This window comes from Diaphorina citri, unplaced genomic scaffold (assembly GCF_000475195.1).
Source record: "Diaphorina citri unplaced genomic scaffold, Diaci psyllid genome assembly version 1.1 scaffold710, whole genome shotgun sequence".
Classification (NCBI taxonomy): domain Eukaryota; kingdom Metazoa; phylum Arthropoda; class Insecta; order Hemiptera; family Psyllidae; genus Diaphorina; species Diaphorina citri.
Genome location: NW_007378143.1, coordinates 15,356 through 28,556, shown reverse-complemented (window position 1 = coordinate 28,556; position 13,201 = coordinate 15,356). Strand labels below are relative to the sequence as shown.

The 13,201-nt window shown below is 36.4% G+C and overlaps 1 protein-coding gene across 1 annotated transcript in view; it reads left to right on the top strand.

Moving 5' to 3' along the window:
- Nucleotides 1-13,201, top strand: part of LOC103511390 (protein tramtrack, beta isoform-like) — a 30,486-nt gene extending 17,285 nt beyond the window's left edge. The window contains exons 2-3 of the mRNA XM_017444972.2: nt 9,848-10,617; nt 12,862-13,201. Coding sequence (XP_017300461.1) covers nt 9,862-10,617; nt 12,862-12,987 — 882 coding nt within the window. The 5' untranslated portion in view covers nt 9,848-9,861 and the 3' untranslated portion in view covers nt 12,988-13,201. The remainder of the gene's footprint in view (nt 1-9,847; nt 10,618-12,861) is intronic.

Sequence of the window (13,201 nt, the reverse complement as noted above, 5' to 3'; positions counted from 1 at the left end):
TTCATTAGCTCAGTTAAAAGTTACAGTGAACTGAGCTGAAATGTTCTTCAGCCAAAGCAAGACCCTGTACAGACGAGCATATTGTAAATCTCAGGACATGCCTATAGTGTTTGAATAAATTTATGATTTTATTTGATCTGAATACCTATTAGATTAATAGAAGGTAATTCTTAGTCCATGTCAGTTGGTGTTAGATTGTCAGACAAGTTTATTAGAGGCGGTAGAGACTAGAGTACCGACTAGATATTGAGATGTTCTCATGTTTTACACTTGGGGTTTTGCATGCTCCATGTAGCAATGTTGTAATTTAACTTACTTGTAGCTGTAATTCCTTTTTACTTGTACCTGATGTAGCTTCAATTTGTTCTTTTAAATCTGCAGCGATGGTTTTTAATTTAAGACTTTTGAACATGTTCTAAGATCAATGAAGGCGAACAGTAAACTTTCATGGAAAAATAAACTGTTTAACTATACATAATTGCATTTTGATGGAAACAAGAGATTGCCTAGTTAAGTGTTGGAGAACGACAATCATGATGTCTTTAAAATACCTATTCTACCCTGTGCTGCTATTCCATGGTATATCTGGTCTTGTATACAGAGGTATTTTAGGATTTGTCTGCAAAAATTTGGCGGTAAGGTTAGGTATAATTGTTTTAACTAGCTAATTACACCTACCTTTTATGTATATCTACTGTGTTACCTCAGGCATTTGCCTTCTCTTGAGCTAGAAGTCATCTTATTTGATCTACATTCTCGTGGAAACTCCTCCATCAAAAATCCACCTCTTTGATTGGCTGAACAAATCGCGACCATTTTCCAGATTTTTTTCCACTCAAAATATTCAACTTGGTCCAAGACGAACAGTCGAACACACCCAAGTTGTAATATTTATATTAGTTGAACTTTTATTAGCCTGGTTTTGAATTTGATCTACCTTGCCCACATTGAGAGGTCGATCGCATAGTGAAAGATAGGGTATCTGCGAATTTGCAAAAAAAAGAAAAAAAAACATACACTCCAACAGTCGAATGTTCTATGTTTGTTGAGGTCGAATATTGTTCCCGCCAATATCGCTCCACATATCCACATCAATCTCAAATACTGGCTAAGGTTTTATTGAGAGTTATATTCACATTCATAAATAGTAGACAACCAGTGACGTGGGCTAGATTGAACTCACTAAGTATATGATGAAGGAGCTCAAAAATATTGAAAATCTCTCACTGAAGTTTGAAGTTTATTAGAACGCTAGAGTTTTGATGGAGATCTTGGAGATTTAGAAAACCCTATGTTCCCGCCAATATCGCTCCACATATCCACATCAATCTCAAATACTGGCTAAGGTTTTATTGAGAGTTATATTCACATTCATAAATAGGTAGTAGACAACCAGTGACGTGGGCTAGATTGAACTCACTAAGTATATGATGAAGGAGCTCAAAAATATTGAAAATCTCTCACTGAAGTTTGAAGTTTATTAGAACACTGGAGTTTTGATGGAGATCTTGGAGATTTAGAAAACCCTACAGTAATGCAATTCCTTGATCCTTTTTGATCAATGATGTGACAGATATTGTAAAGAATATGAAAAAATATCATTAATTGAACGAATTAATCAAATTCAAAGTCTCAACATGACGACCTTTGGACACGCCACAAGAGCCATTTTTCTCAAAATTACTTCTTCAACTTACTGAACCAATAGAGTACTAGTAGGAAACCTTGATAAAACTCAAGATCCGGTGCTGATGTTGATAGATGTTATCTTTAAAGTTGATATGAACTAAACTATAGCAGTATATACGTATGTTGGAAGTAAATCAATTACGACCCATACTATGAACCTGTTGTACTTCTTCAACTTACTGAACCAATAGAGTACCAGTAGGAAACCTTGATAAAACTCAAGATCCGGTGCTGATGTTGATAGATGTTATCATTAAAGTTGATATGAACTGAACTATAGCAGTATACGTATGTTGGAAGTAAATCAATTACGACCCATACTATGAACCTGTTGAGGTAGGTAGGTACTGGCGTCTGGCAAGTTTAGCATGTTATAAAATGTATCTAACATTACATAAAATTACATAAAACAGACCATTTTGATACAATAGATGTCCAGTACAAGTTTAATGTTGATGTTGATTTGTGAAAAATATTGACTGCACAAAAGTCCTTCTAGGAAACATTCATGGAATATGAGCGGATTCCAGAAAGGGTTTTCAGTCATACCTTCTTGAATACAGTTCTCACTTTTTAAGCTTTCGAACTCAGTCACCTACTCCATTTCATCCAAAATAAATAGTAGGTAGGTATAATGTAGGTATAATATGAAGGTCATAAAATTAGTGGAGATGCAAAATTTTCCACATTTTTTCGTAAACATTTGAAAACTGCAAAAGAAGGAGGAATGTATAATTAAATACAGATCAGTCTAGCAGTGAATACCAAGGAATGATATCAAATGAAGATTCCAAACCAGTTTAACTCGTTAAAAAAAGTTCACTTTTTTTACAACTATAAAACCACAGTGCAAAAATATCTGGAACAATCACGTGTCACTCCCAGAGGCGACTTATGTTAGGTAAATTATCTTCTTGAGATTCACAACTCCTTCAGGAGCAGATTTTTAGTCTTCAAAGTCTTCACTAATAACAATGTAAATACCTTGTGAAAATTTTGAGTCTCCACTAACAGGAAGGAAAATGATTTACTCTATTCTGATTTCAAATTTAGTAGATCCTATCGTATGTTAATGAATATTTTATGTTTTACAAGTGTTGACCTTTATCACATTAGGTGACCTTACTATTGTTTTTGGTAAACTTTTCCTGGTAGGTACCTTAGTAACTGACCAATCAATCCTGATCAAAATATTCTTAGTTTTCCACAACTTATGAAAAGTGGAATGCAAATGCAACACATATGAAATATATTGATCTGATTCTCCTCAAATTGTAGCTTCTGTCAAAAATTTGTTCAAAGAAAAATTGGGCCTAGGGCGCTCAACATTTTTGTTTCGCCCGTCCCCTCTCAGTCCAGTTCTATTTGATGTCAATAAACTATGCAGGTATGTTGTCGCATCCAATTTCGATAATTACCTGGTATAGTGCCAAATATTGCCAAATTAACGATTCCGGTTTTTAACTTTATTGAACGCCACGTGCCACTCAGATGGCCCATTTTACTTTCTATCTGAGGTTCACTCCAAGTCATCGTTGGATGTTAACAGCTGCAACTTTAACTGCTTGGTATTGGCCCAAATCTTGCTCCTGGGTAATGATGTTATGGGGTTTCTTTGAGTCGTGATTTGATCTGATGTATAATACTGATTTCCTTAAGACATCGAACACAAACCCTGTGAGGGTGGCGTGGCTTGCTAATTGTTAATTAGCAAACATTTTCATTGAGAGACACTAGATTTTATCATTACTCCATTCCTAATACCTATTACCTACCAACATCCAAGTTTTCTGTTTTCTGGATTAAAAACAGTAAAAATTAAGGTTTACATGTTTACAAGCACAAACATTGTCTACAGTTCAGTTCCACAACAAGGTACTCAGAGTAGACAAGAGTTTTATTGCTGACATAATACATACATGGAATAAATACCTACTGTACAGTGTGCAGGAACATCAGACCATGTATCATGCTTAGGATAAACAGAAACACATAAAATTCAACACAAATGGTAGGCAGAAGCAATTATGTTTTACACTAAACATAAAACCAGTCAACTGTTTCAGTGTTTTTTTTTTCAATTGAATTGGGTGTCTTGGATTTTTTTTTCTTTTTTAGAAAAATAATAAAAATTGTCCAGTAAGACTGCCAGGCAGCCAGCCAGGAGGAAAAAAAAGTAAAAATAATGTAAATGATTTCATAAAAATCTCACAAAACTGCGGGGTTCTGTGCTTGAATAGTCAATTGAAAAACAAGATCGGTTTGATTCCAGAGCAGACGAAGACATCACGAAAGTGTTCATTGCCAATCCGTCAAGTTTCCTGTTGAATAATGTCAATGTTTTTTGATTTGTGTTGACAGGACAGTGGTGGTCAGTATTGTAGCCATACACAGTAATGATCTCAGACGGTATCACATTACACGTAGACTTGTAACCTTCACTTTGCACCGTGATATAGTTTACGAGTTCAGAATATTTCTTTACAACTCACAGAATTCTAGCTGTCTGGAGATTCGCAAGGAATGAGATTCGAGGATCAAAGGAAGATAATTATAAGATCTGCGGCACGAGTTGTTTTAGTCTATTGGGGATAAAAAAGGAGCTTTTAAAAGTCTTTAGAGTTGAGGTCACTATGGGATCTACAAAATCCTAAAAAAAAAATTACTTGCGTGGACCTAAAATAGATTCCATACGTATATCTTACAAAGCAAATCCATTTATTAATCCGTTTCAATGATTTTGAAAAGGTGTTACTATGCTAATGTGATAGCTTTATAAGAAATTTCTTTACCTAACTATTGGAAACAGATAACTATCAGAAATTGGATCAAGACATTCTTCCAACTAATCGCAGCCAACAAAGATTTCTTAATGTAGCAATTATGTTTTACACTAAACATAAAACCAGTCAACTGTTTCAGTGTTTTTTTTTTCAATTGAATTGGGTGTCTTGGATAGCAATTATGTTTTACACTAAACATAAAACCAGTCAACTGTTTCAGTGTTTTTTTTTTCAATTGAATTGGGTGTCTTGGATTTTTTTTCTTTTTTAGAAAAATAATAAAAATTGTCCAGTAAGACTGCCAGGCAGCCAGCCAGGAGGAAAAAAAAGTAAAAATAATGTAAATGATTTCATAAAAATCTCACAAAACTGCGGGGTTCTGTGCTTGAATAGTCAATTGAAAAACAAGATCGGTTTGATTCCAGAGCAGACGAAGACATCACGAAAGTGTTCATTGCCAATCCGTCAAGTTTCCTGTTGAATAATGTCAATGTTTTTTGATTTGTATTGACAGGACAGTGGTGGTCAGTATTGTAGCCATACACAGTAATGATCTCAGACTGTATCACATTACACGTAGACTTGTAACCTTCACTTTGCACCGTGATATAGTTTACGAGTTCAGAATATTTCTTTACAACTCACAGAATTCTAGCTGTCTGGAGATTCGCAAGGAATGAGGTTTGAGGATCAAAGGAAGATAATTATAAGGTCTGCGGCACGAGTTGTTTTAGTCTATTGGGGATCAAAAGGAGCTTTTAAAAGTCTTTGGAGTTGAGGTCACTATGGGATCTACAAAATCCAAAAAAAAATTACTTGCGTGTACCTAAAATAGATTCCATACGTATAGCTTACAAAGCAAATCCATTTATTAATCCGTTTCAATGATTTTGAAAAGGTGTTACTATATGCTAATGTGATAGCTTCATAAGAAATTTCTTTACCTAACTATTGGAAACAGATACATAACTATCAGAAATTGGATCAAGACATTATTCCAACTAATCGCAGCCAACAAAGATTTCTTAATGTGCATTGGAACAAAGCTACACAGAGCACAAGAAAACACGACTCATGGCTCAGACAAAATGAATCAACCATTACCACACCACACCAAGGAAAATAATATAATTACTGATGTCTATGTCTGAAACAACAGCTAACAACAAAATAGCAATAACCAAATATACAGGCCACAGGCGCAATATTGCAAAAAACTAAAATATATGGGTTCAACACAATGTTCCGTAAATTGTGACTACGCGACGTGTTACAGATGAAGGGGTCAAGGAATATCTCTAATGAAACTGAGCATAAGGCTCGGTCTGTTTTAATTACGTTATATGGAAGTTAGGTACCTATTTGGATATTAGAAAACACCTAGTACGTAATGTGATGTATTTTCACTTGTGTGAGTCATCGTATGCAAATCCAAAGTTGTCCCATACTTGTAATACCTATCCAAGAACAAACTGTTTATTTATTAACTGGTACCTATTTGGATATTAGAAAACACCTAGTACGTAATGTGATGTATTTTCACTTGTGTGAGTCATCGTATGCAAATCCAAAGTTGTACCATACTTGTAATACCTATCCAAGAACAAACTGTTTATTTATTAACAAACAAGTTAAAATCTCATGATAGCGTTATAGATAAAGAAGTAGACTCTTTCATCTCAATTCCATATAAGGAAGGAGAACTTCTAACACATGCTCAAATTAATCAAAATATGCTTTTTGATTCCGTTGCGTTGGTACTCGTACCTAATTATTTTAATGACTGGATAATGGGACCTTAGTGGACAATTTGTACTAGAGGAATGAAACAACTTTTCTAAACTGTCAGACCAGGTATTATTAGATAAAGCTGTGATTGATAATCCTGGTTGAAACTTCATGGTTTCCAAACTCTTTCACTGGATAAGTAGTTGCAGCGTCTGTACTTGGACCAATGCTAGTTTTGATCCCACTAGTGCTAATACTCTCACATATTGTTTCTCAGTCTCTTTGAACTCATCTGACTCTACCACAGAGTTGAGAGTTGTGAGACACGCAGTAGACATGCCATAGAAAATAATAACTCCTCTCTCTACTCTCCTCTCCGTCTCTCAAACATGACCTTGTTAAGTATATCGGCATAGAGGTTTAACATGCGTGCGTACTCAGTCGGTTCAATTCAGTTGCAAAAAAATAAAATTATAGGGTGCAGTAAATGCAAGTGGCGCAAAAAAAAAAAAAAGTTGGAGAAGTATAGAGGTAAGTGGAATAAGAATTACACAACTGGCGTTATTTAGGGAGTAGAACAATTCGTTCAAGGTGTATGGTAGTAAAATACAAGATAGATTAGCGACTGGCAATTGAGTCAAATTGGTTTTTCTTTGGACTAACAGAGGTTCTCAGCAAACATCCGCTTCAACAAACACTCCTGCTGAGATCAAAGGTTCAAGTGACGACACTATAACTCATTTCATGACTTTGAGGCAAACAGAAGCAATGTAGACAATAAAGTGTGTAAACTGCAGCACAACAATAAATTTCAAATTAAAAGCGTTCATGTTTGTCAACAGCTGTATTATTATTTGCCTGCATTCACAGGTCACTCCCTGTAAAATGTCAGACTCGAAATGTGAGTTATGGCCTTGAGAGAATTGTTCTTTATCAAGCACACACTCTTTTCATTGTATGCTATACGCGCTCTGTGTGCTGCCATTGTGTGCGAAACTTTTGGTAAATAATATAACTACATCTAGGTATATGATATCAACTATCTCTGTGTGTAATTCTTCATTCACTTCATAGTTTGAGAGGGGCCCAGAGATTGAATCAATGTTGTGTAGAACTGTCTTATGATGTGTCTGTGAATTGAGAGATATAAAGCACACACTCTTTTCATTGTATGCTATACGCGCTCTGTGTGCTGCCATTGTGTGCGAAACTTTTGGTAAATAATATAACTACATCTCTAGGTATATGATATCAACTATCTCTGTGTGTAATTCTTCATTCACTTCATAGTTTGAGAGGGGCCCAGAGATTGAATCAATATTGTGTAGAACTGTCTTATGATGTGTCTGGTGAATTGAGAGATATGTATTTTGTGTCTGTGAAGCTATGTCCTTGCGTACGGCTTTTGCTCGTCTTGCTATTCAGTGCTCGTTATTCCTTGATTATTATTCAGCCTGACTCTGTTCAATTTGTTTGCTTTGTCCTTTATTCCTAAAAAATAGGGCGATTAATTTTTTCCCATTTTAGTGAGAAATTCATTTGAACCTTATTATACAAATCCCATAACAAATAATAGTCCCAATAGGTGTGTACCTATCACCTTCAGGAATCAGGGAATCATGATAAGTACAGACATATTTAGACAATTTTTTTTTTTTAACAAAAGAGTCTATCAAACTACAAACTACGAAGCGTAGAATATAATGTGAAGAAATAAAGAGTGTAAAACTATAAAATGGCAAACGAATGATTGAAGAGAGGGGAATGTAGGTCAACGATATGCTAATTCGAAAAAATAAGAAGGAGAAGTAGTATAAAAGTAAGTAAATATAACAAACAAATTAAAAATCTTTGCAAAAACTGCGAACTCACGGTGTTTTCAAGTTCTCTGACATCACTCTCCGCGTCACCATCACGATTAACACTATTATTAATATGAATATCATTGATATTACAAATGCTGTCACTGTTATCATAATCACCATTATCATCCATATCATCCATAACAATAAATTCATCATCCAGGGTCGCTCTCATATCGCGAGAGAGGTGAGAAGTTACTTTGCGCATGCGTTTGACACGATTTTATTCTCTCTGTCGTTTATGAATTTATGTGTTGATTGAAATGTTCATCATCAATCCATTCAGCTCAACAGCAACTCACTGGTAAACCAACTCAGTGGACAGTAATTTTTGAATTTAACTGTCTTGTAGCATGTACATACCTAAACCTTATCGGGTCAATTCGCATAAACACTCAATATTTAGATAACTAGGTGATCACACCATACGAAATACCAAATCTTACTAAAAGCTTATCTGAGCCAAATGACGATTCCAATGAATGACACTAATCCTGGGGAACTGAAATGATTTTCAGACTATTTTTAGAAGTACAATAATCGTTTTCTCACTCATGAAGGTTGGGAAGATAGTGAGAGGATAATTGGATATTGTTACAGATGATTTCATGTTGAATCGGATGACTATGTCTTGAGCCACTTGAGGTAGGTTTTGTAGCGTGCGCTTGCTGCTAGTAGCGTTTATCTCAGTTCAATGTCATCACCCTGGTAGCCCCTGACATAGGCTCCATCATGGTCGTTTATCCAAGTATTTACCTTTTACATTAATATGATGGATACAACTAGTACGTCTGTATCAATTGCCAAAATCTTATTTAAATAACCCGTGCCTCCTGATTTTCTAGCTCATCAAAATGGTACAGCATACCTACCTAGGTAGGTACATATTGTAATATAGGTACGCCCTGTATTATATGCAGCTCGAAGGTCTATATTATAGTACCTATATTATTATAATGATCTCAAGATATCAATTGCCAAAATCTTATTTAAATAACCCGTGCCTCCTGATTTTCTAGCTCATCAAAATGGTACAGCATACCTACCTAGGTAGGTGATTGTGATATAGATACGCCCTGTATTATATGCAGCTCGAAGGTCTATATTATAGTCCCTATATTATTATAATGATCTCAAGCAGAATATTGTTTTATTATTATGATAAGTTATTACATTCTGTTAACACGCACTGAATTACCAAGCTGTGTAATAAAACTAGTGTCAATTCACTCACTCTTAATAATTAATATCATTTTATGTTGATGCACTTACACACTATTAACTGATGTTTGCTCTGAGTGAAATTATCATAGAACTCGTACCTATAGTAATTGATGTTAAGTACACACTTAATGCTCATGCATAATACACATTATTGTAAACTCGTATATACACAATCCACCGTGTACCTACCATGTACTTACTTATACTCGCTTGTATGATGTACGAACATTATATTAAAGTACTACCTATAGGTACATTCACGATTAGGATTCATTGAATATGCAATTTTACTGTATATGATATGGACATTTTCTTCTTGTATTGATATTGATCACTCATTACTGACGTGTGATATATACACAATCCACCGTGTACCTACCATGTACTTACTTATACTCGCTTGTATGATGTACGAACATTATATTAAAGTACTACCTATACATTCACGATTAGGATTCATTGAATATGCAATTTTACTGTATATGATATGGACATTTTTTTCTTGTATTGATATTGATCACTCATTACTGACGTGTGATGTTTTGTTTTATTATGTTCCAGGGCGCGATACAGACATGGGAAGTGAGCATTACTGTCTCAGGTGGAATAATCATCAAAACAACTTACTCGGAGTTTTCAGCCAACTTCTGCACGACGAAAGCCTTGTAGACGTGACTCTTGCCTGCTCTGAAGGACATTCCATCCGCGCTCACAAAGTTGTCCTGTCTGCCTGCTCCTCCTACTTCCAGTCCTTGTTCATAGATCACCCTAGTCGTCATCCCATCGTCATCTTGAAAGACGTTTGCTTCTCAGAGTTGCGAACGTTGATAGAATTCATGTACCGAGGTGAAGTGAACGTCGAATATTGTCAGTTAAGTACTTTGCTCAAAACGGCTGAAAGTCTAAAGGTGAAGGGTCTTGCGGAAATGACCCAAGACTTAAGTACAAGATCAAGAACTGCTCCCCCTTCTCAAGAAAACGAATCTAGTAGCGCAGAGCCCCCTGCTCACTCTACGGCTCTGCAGCAACGTCTAGAAGCCTCCCCACCCGTCATAGAACTAACCACTATCAAAAGAAGATTGTCCTCGGAAGATGAAAGGAATACCCCCTCCCCTAGACCTCAAACACCATCCCCTCCCCCCGACTGTCCTGAACCATCGAACCTGTCTCTGAAGGAGGACAGGAGTCCTTCCCCTCCTGATGTAGATGATGTGTCCTCCATGCAGAGTGGCCCCAGTGATATGACGCTCAATAGTCGCATCCCCTCTCCCCTCAGTGGTGAGCCAGTACCTGGACCATCTGGACTTCCCCCTGTCCAGCAGGTTCCATTGGTAAGTACTCAACTCTCTTATAAATATAAATACAAATTCTACCACGTAGGTAGATACATCGGTTGGTACTCGCTGGTTATTATAGCCGAAATGACATCCACATGCTGTACACCTTCCTGGCGCAGAATTTCAACCCATACGTCCAGATTAATGGCAATTTTATGACATTTTGAAACTACTTTTAATTCATTCATATATTTTCTCTCTCTTTCCTTAAACGTTTCATTGCAAAAATTAGCATACCTGTTAAGTGTATAAGGATGGGTTCCTCAAACCTCATCCTGACTAAATGTATCCTATGATGAAAAGTATATCAATGTCCCACTTCAGGCCATGCATGTTACTATTAAATGCCTTTAGGTAGACCATTGCTAAAGTAATAGGTTTACAGAATACTGGGTGTCATCATTTTATTAGTCATCCTGGACAAGCATGAGTTTACTAATGGGAAAATGTCTGTCCATCAGTTACTAGATTGGTACTACCCATCATTAAAATATCCAATTTCCAGTTCAACCTACCTGAGGCTTCTGAGGGTGGTCAATAGTAGATACCAACTTTTTTTTCCAGTTGGACGCTTTAACTATGTTTTTGTACATGTTATTTCGAGCTAGTCTGGTGTAAGGTGTACCTACTTTCACTATTGATTCAAAAGGAAAATTCAAACCTTGAGAGAATGCAACAGAACTGGATTGTCATGAGACATCAAATTAACTCTAGATAGGGAATCCCATTGGTTACAGAATACTGGGTGTCATCATTTTATTAGTCATCCTGGACAAGCATGAGTTTACTAATGGGAAAATGTCTGTCCATCAGTTACTAGGTTGGTACTACCCATCATTAAAATATCCAATTTCCAGTTCAACCTACCTGAGGCTTCTGAGGGTGGTCAATAGTACCAACTTTTTTCCAGTTGGATGCTTTAACTATGTTTTTGTACATGTTATTTCGAGCTAGTCTGGTGTAAGGTGTACCTACTTTCACTATTGACTCAAAAGGAAAATTCAAACCTTGAGAGAATGCAACAGAACTGGATTGTCATGAGACATCAAATTAACTCTAGATAGGGAATCCCATTGGTTTGGAAAAGTAGGGATCAGAATCTCACACGGGATTTCCCGACTCTATTTGGACCTACGCCAAGCCCATGATTAGAAGTGTCGGGTCGTCAGTCGTCACGTAATCTGAGCTGATTGTTGGGTCTTTCAACTGAACCTAAGTGATCTCAGGCATGGCCGCTGGAATTCAAACCGTGGCCCTATTCCATTTGGCTGGTTTGTCTCTACAATAACGAAATTGTATGAATGGTATATTGTCGATTTTAAAAACTATGTATGAGATTTTATTTAATAAATTTTAATAGGATTACTCTTAGATTACATTGTGGGGAATCCTAATATGTAATTTGGTTTTTGCAATAGAATAATGGAAGCTAGTGTAGGTAGTAGGAACCCCTTTATAGCATCGTATTTGGGCGATAGTCCTCAACCATGCCTGGGTCCCCGACCCTGCTCAATAACGACATTATCAGTTTGTTGTGTCTGGCTGCTAAAAGATAAGAAGAGATACTCTTATCTCTTATCAGTAGAAAATGCGTATTCTGCAACAGTTCATTGTTTTGCAAGTACAGTCAGCACTTTTAGTATTCGTATGTGTACTTAGCTTAGCATACATTTGAGTATGGCAGTTACGAATACTTTGCTTCTACTACTCAGAGTATTTGTATTACCGAGTGCTGCAAGGCCTGCAATAGGCACTGTGTGTGCCATTTTTCTTATCTTGTAATTGGGTATTTATTCTTTTTATGTGACACGTCTCTTATCACTCCGCTCTTCTTCCCTATCTCTTTCTCTCAATTTGCCTCATTGCTTTTATGATAGTGGGTAGGTACTTGTAACTGACTAACAGTAAGGTATTTTTTTCTGCGGTTTTCCTTATTCTTATGCCTTTTTTCGTGTTCTGTTATATTCTCTCCATATTTTGGATTTTTATCCTTTTCAACCTCTTAACTTTTCTTGAGCCCCTTCCCTTAACTAGAATTCAATCCAGCTCCTTAGGTGCCCTCATGAGGCTGAGACATTGTCAGGACAGACATTGTCTAAATACTAACCACGCACGACGTTGTTTAACATTTGTGATTCGTTGGGAAAATGGAAACTGCCGACACCGACGGCAGTGCCCTAGTTGGCTTGATGGGTTTGTTTGGTTTTTAACCTCATTTTCGCCTTTGTATATTTCCAGTCACTGAAGAAGGAGGTGGACTGGGACAGCAGGGGTGATGACAAGAGTACCACGGGTGAAAGTTCCTCTGACTACCGGCATGTTCATGATCCGGTAAGTAACCTGCCCCATTATCTTACCCCTTGACCTGTCTGAAATCGATCTTAGTTCTTTTTCTCATATCTTCTTCTTTGAATTCATTTTATTCTTCTTTCTCTGTGGTTTTTTATTGTTTTTCCTGACATTCTCAAGCGATCGATTTTCTTGATGTGGTGTTTTTGATGTTCTTTTTTATTTACTCATTTTTAAATGTTTCTCCATAATATTTCTATGGCCAACTTTACCAGCTTGATATTGTCCC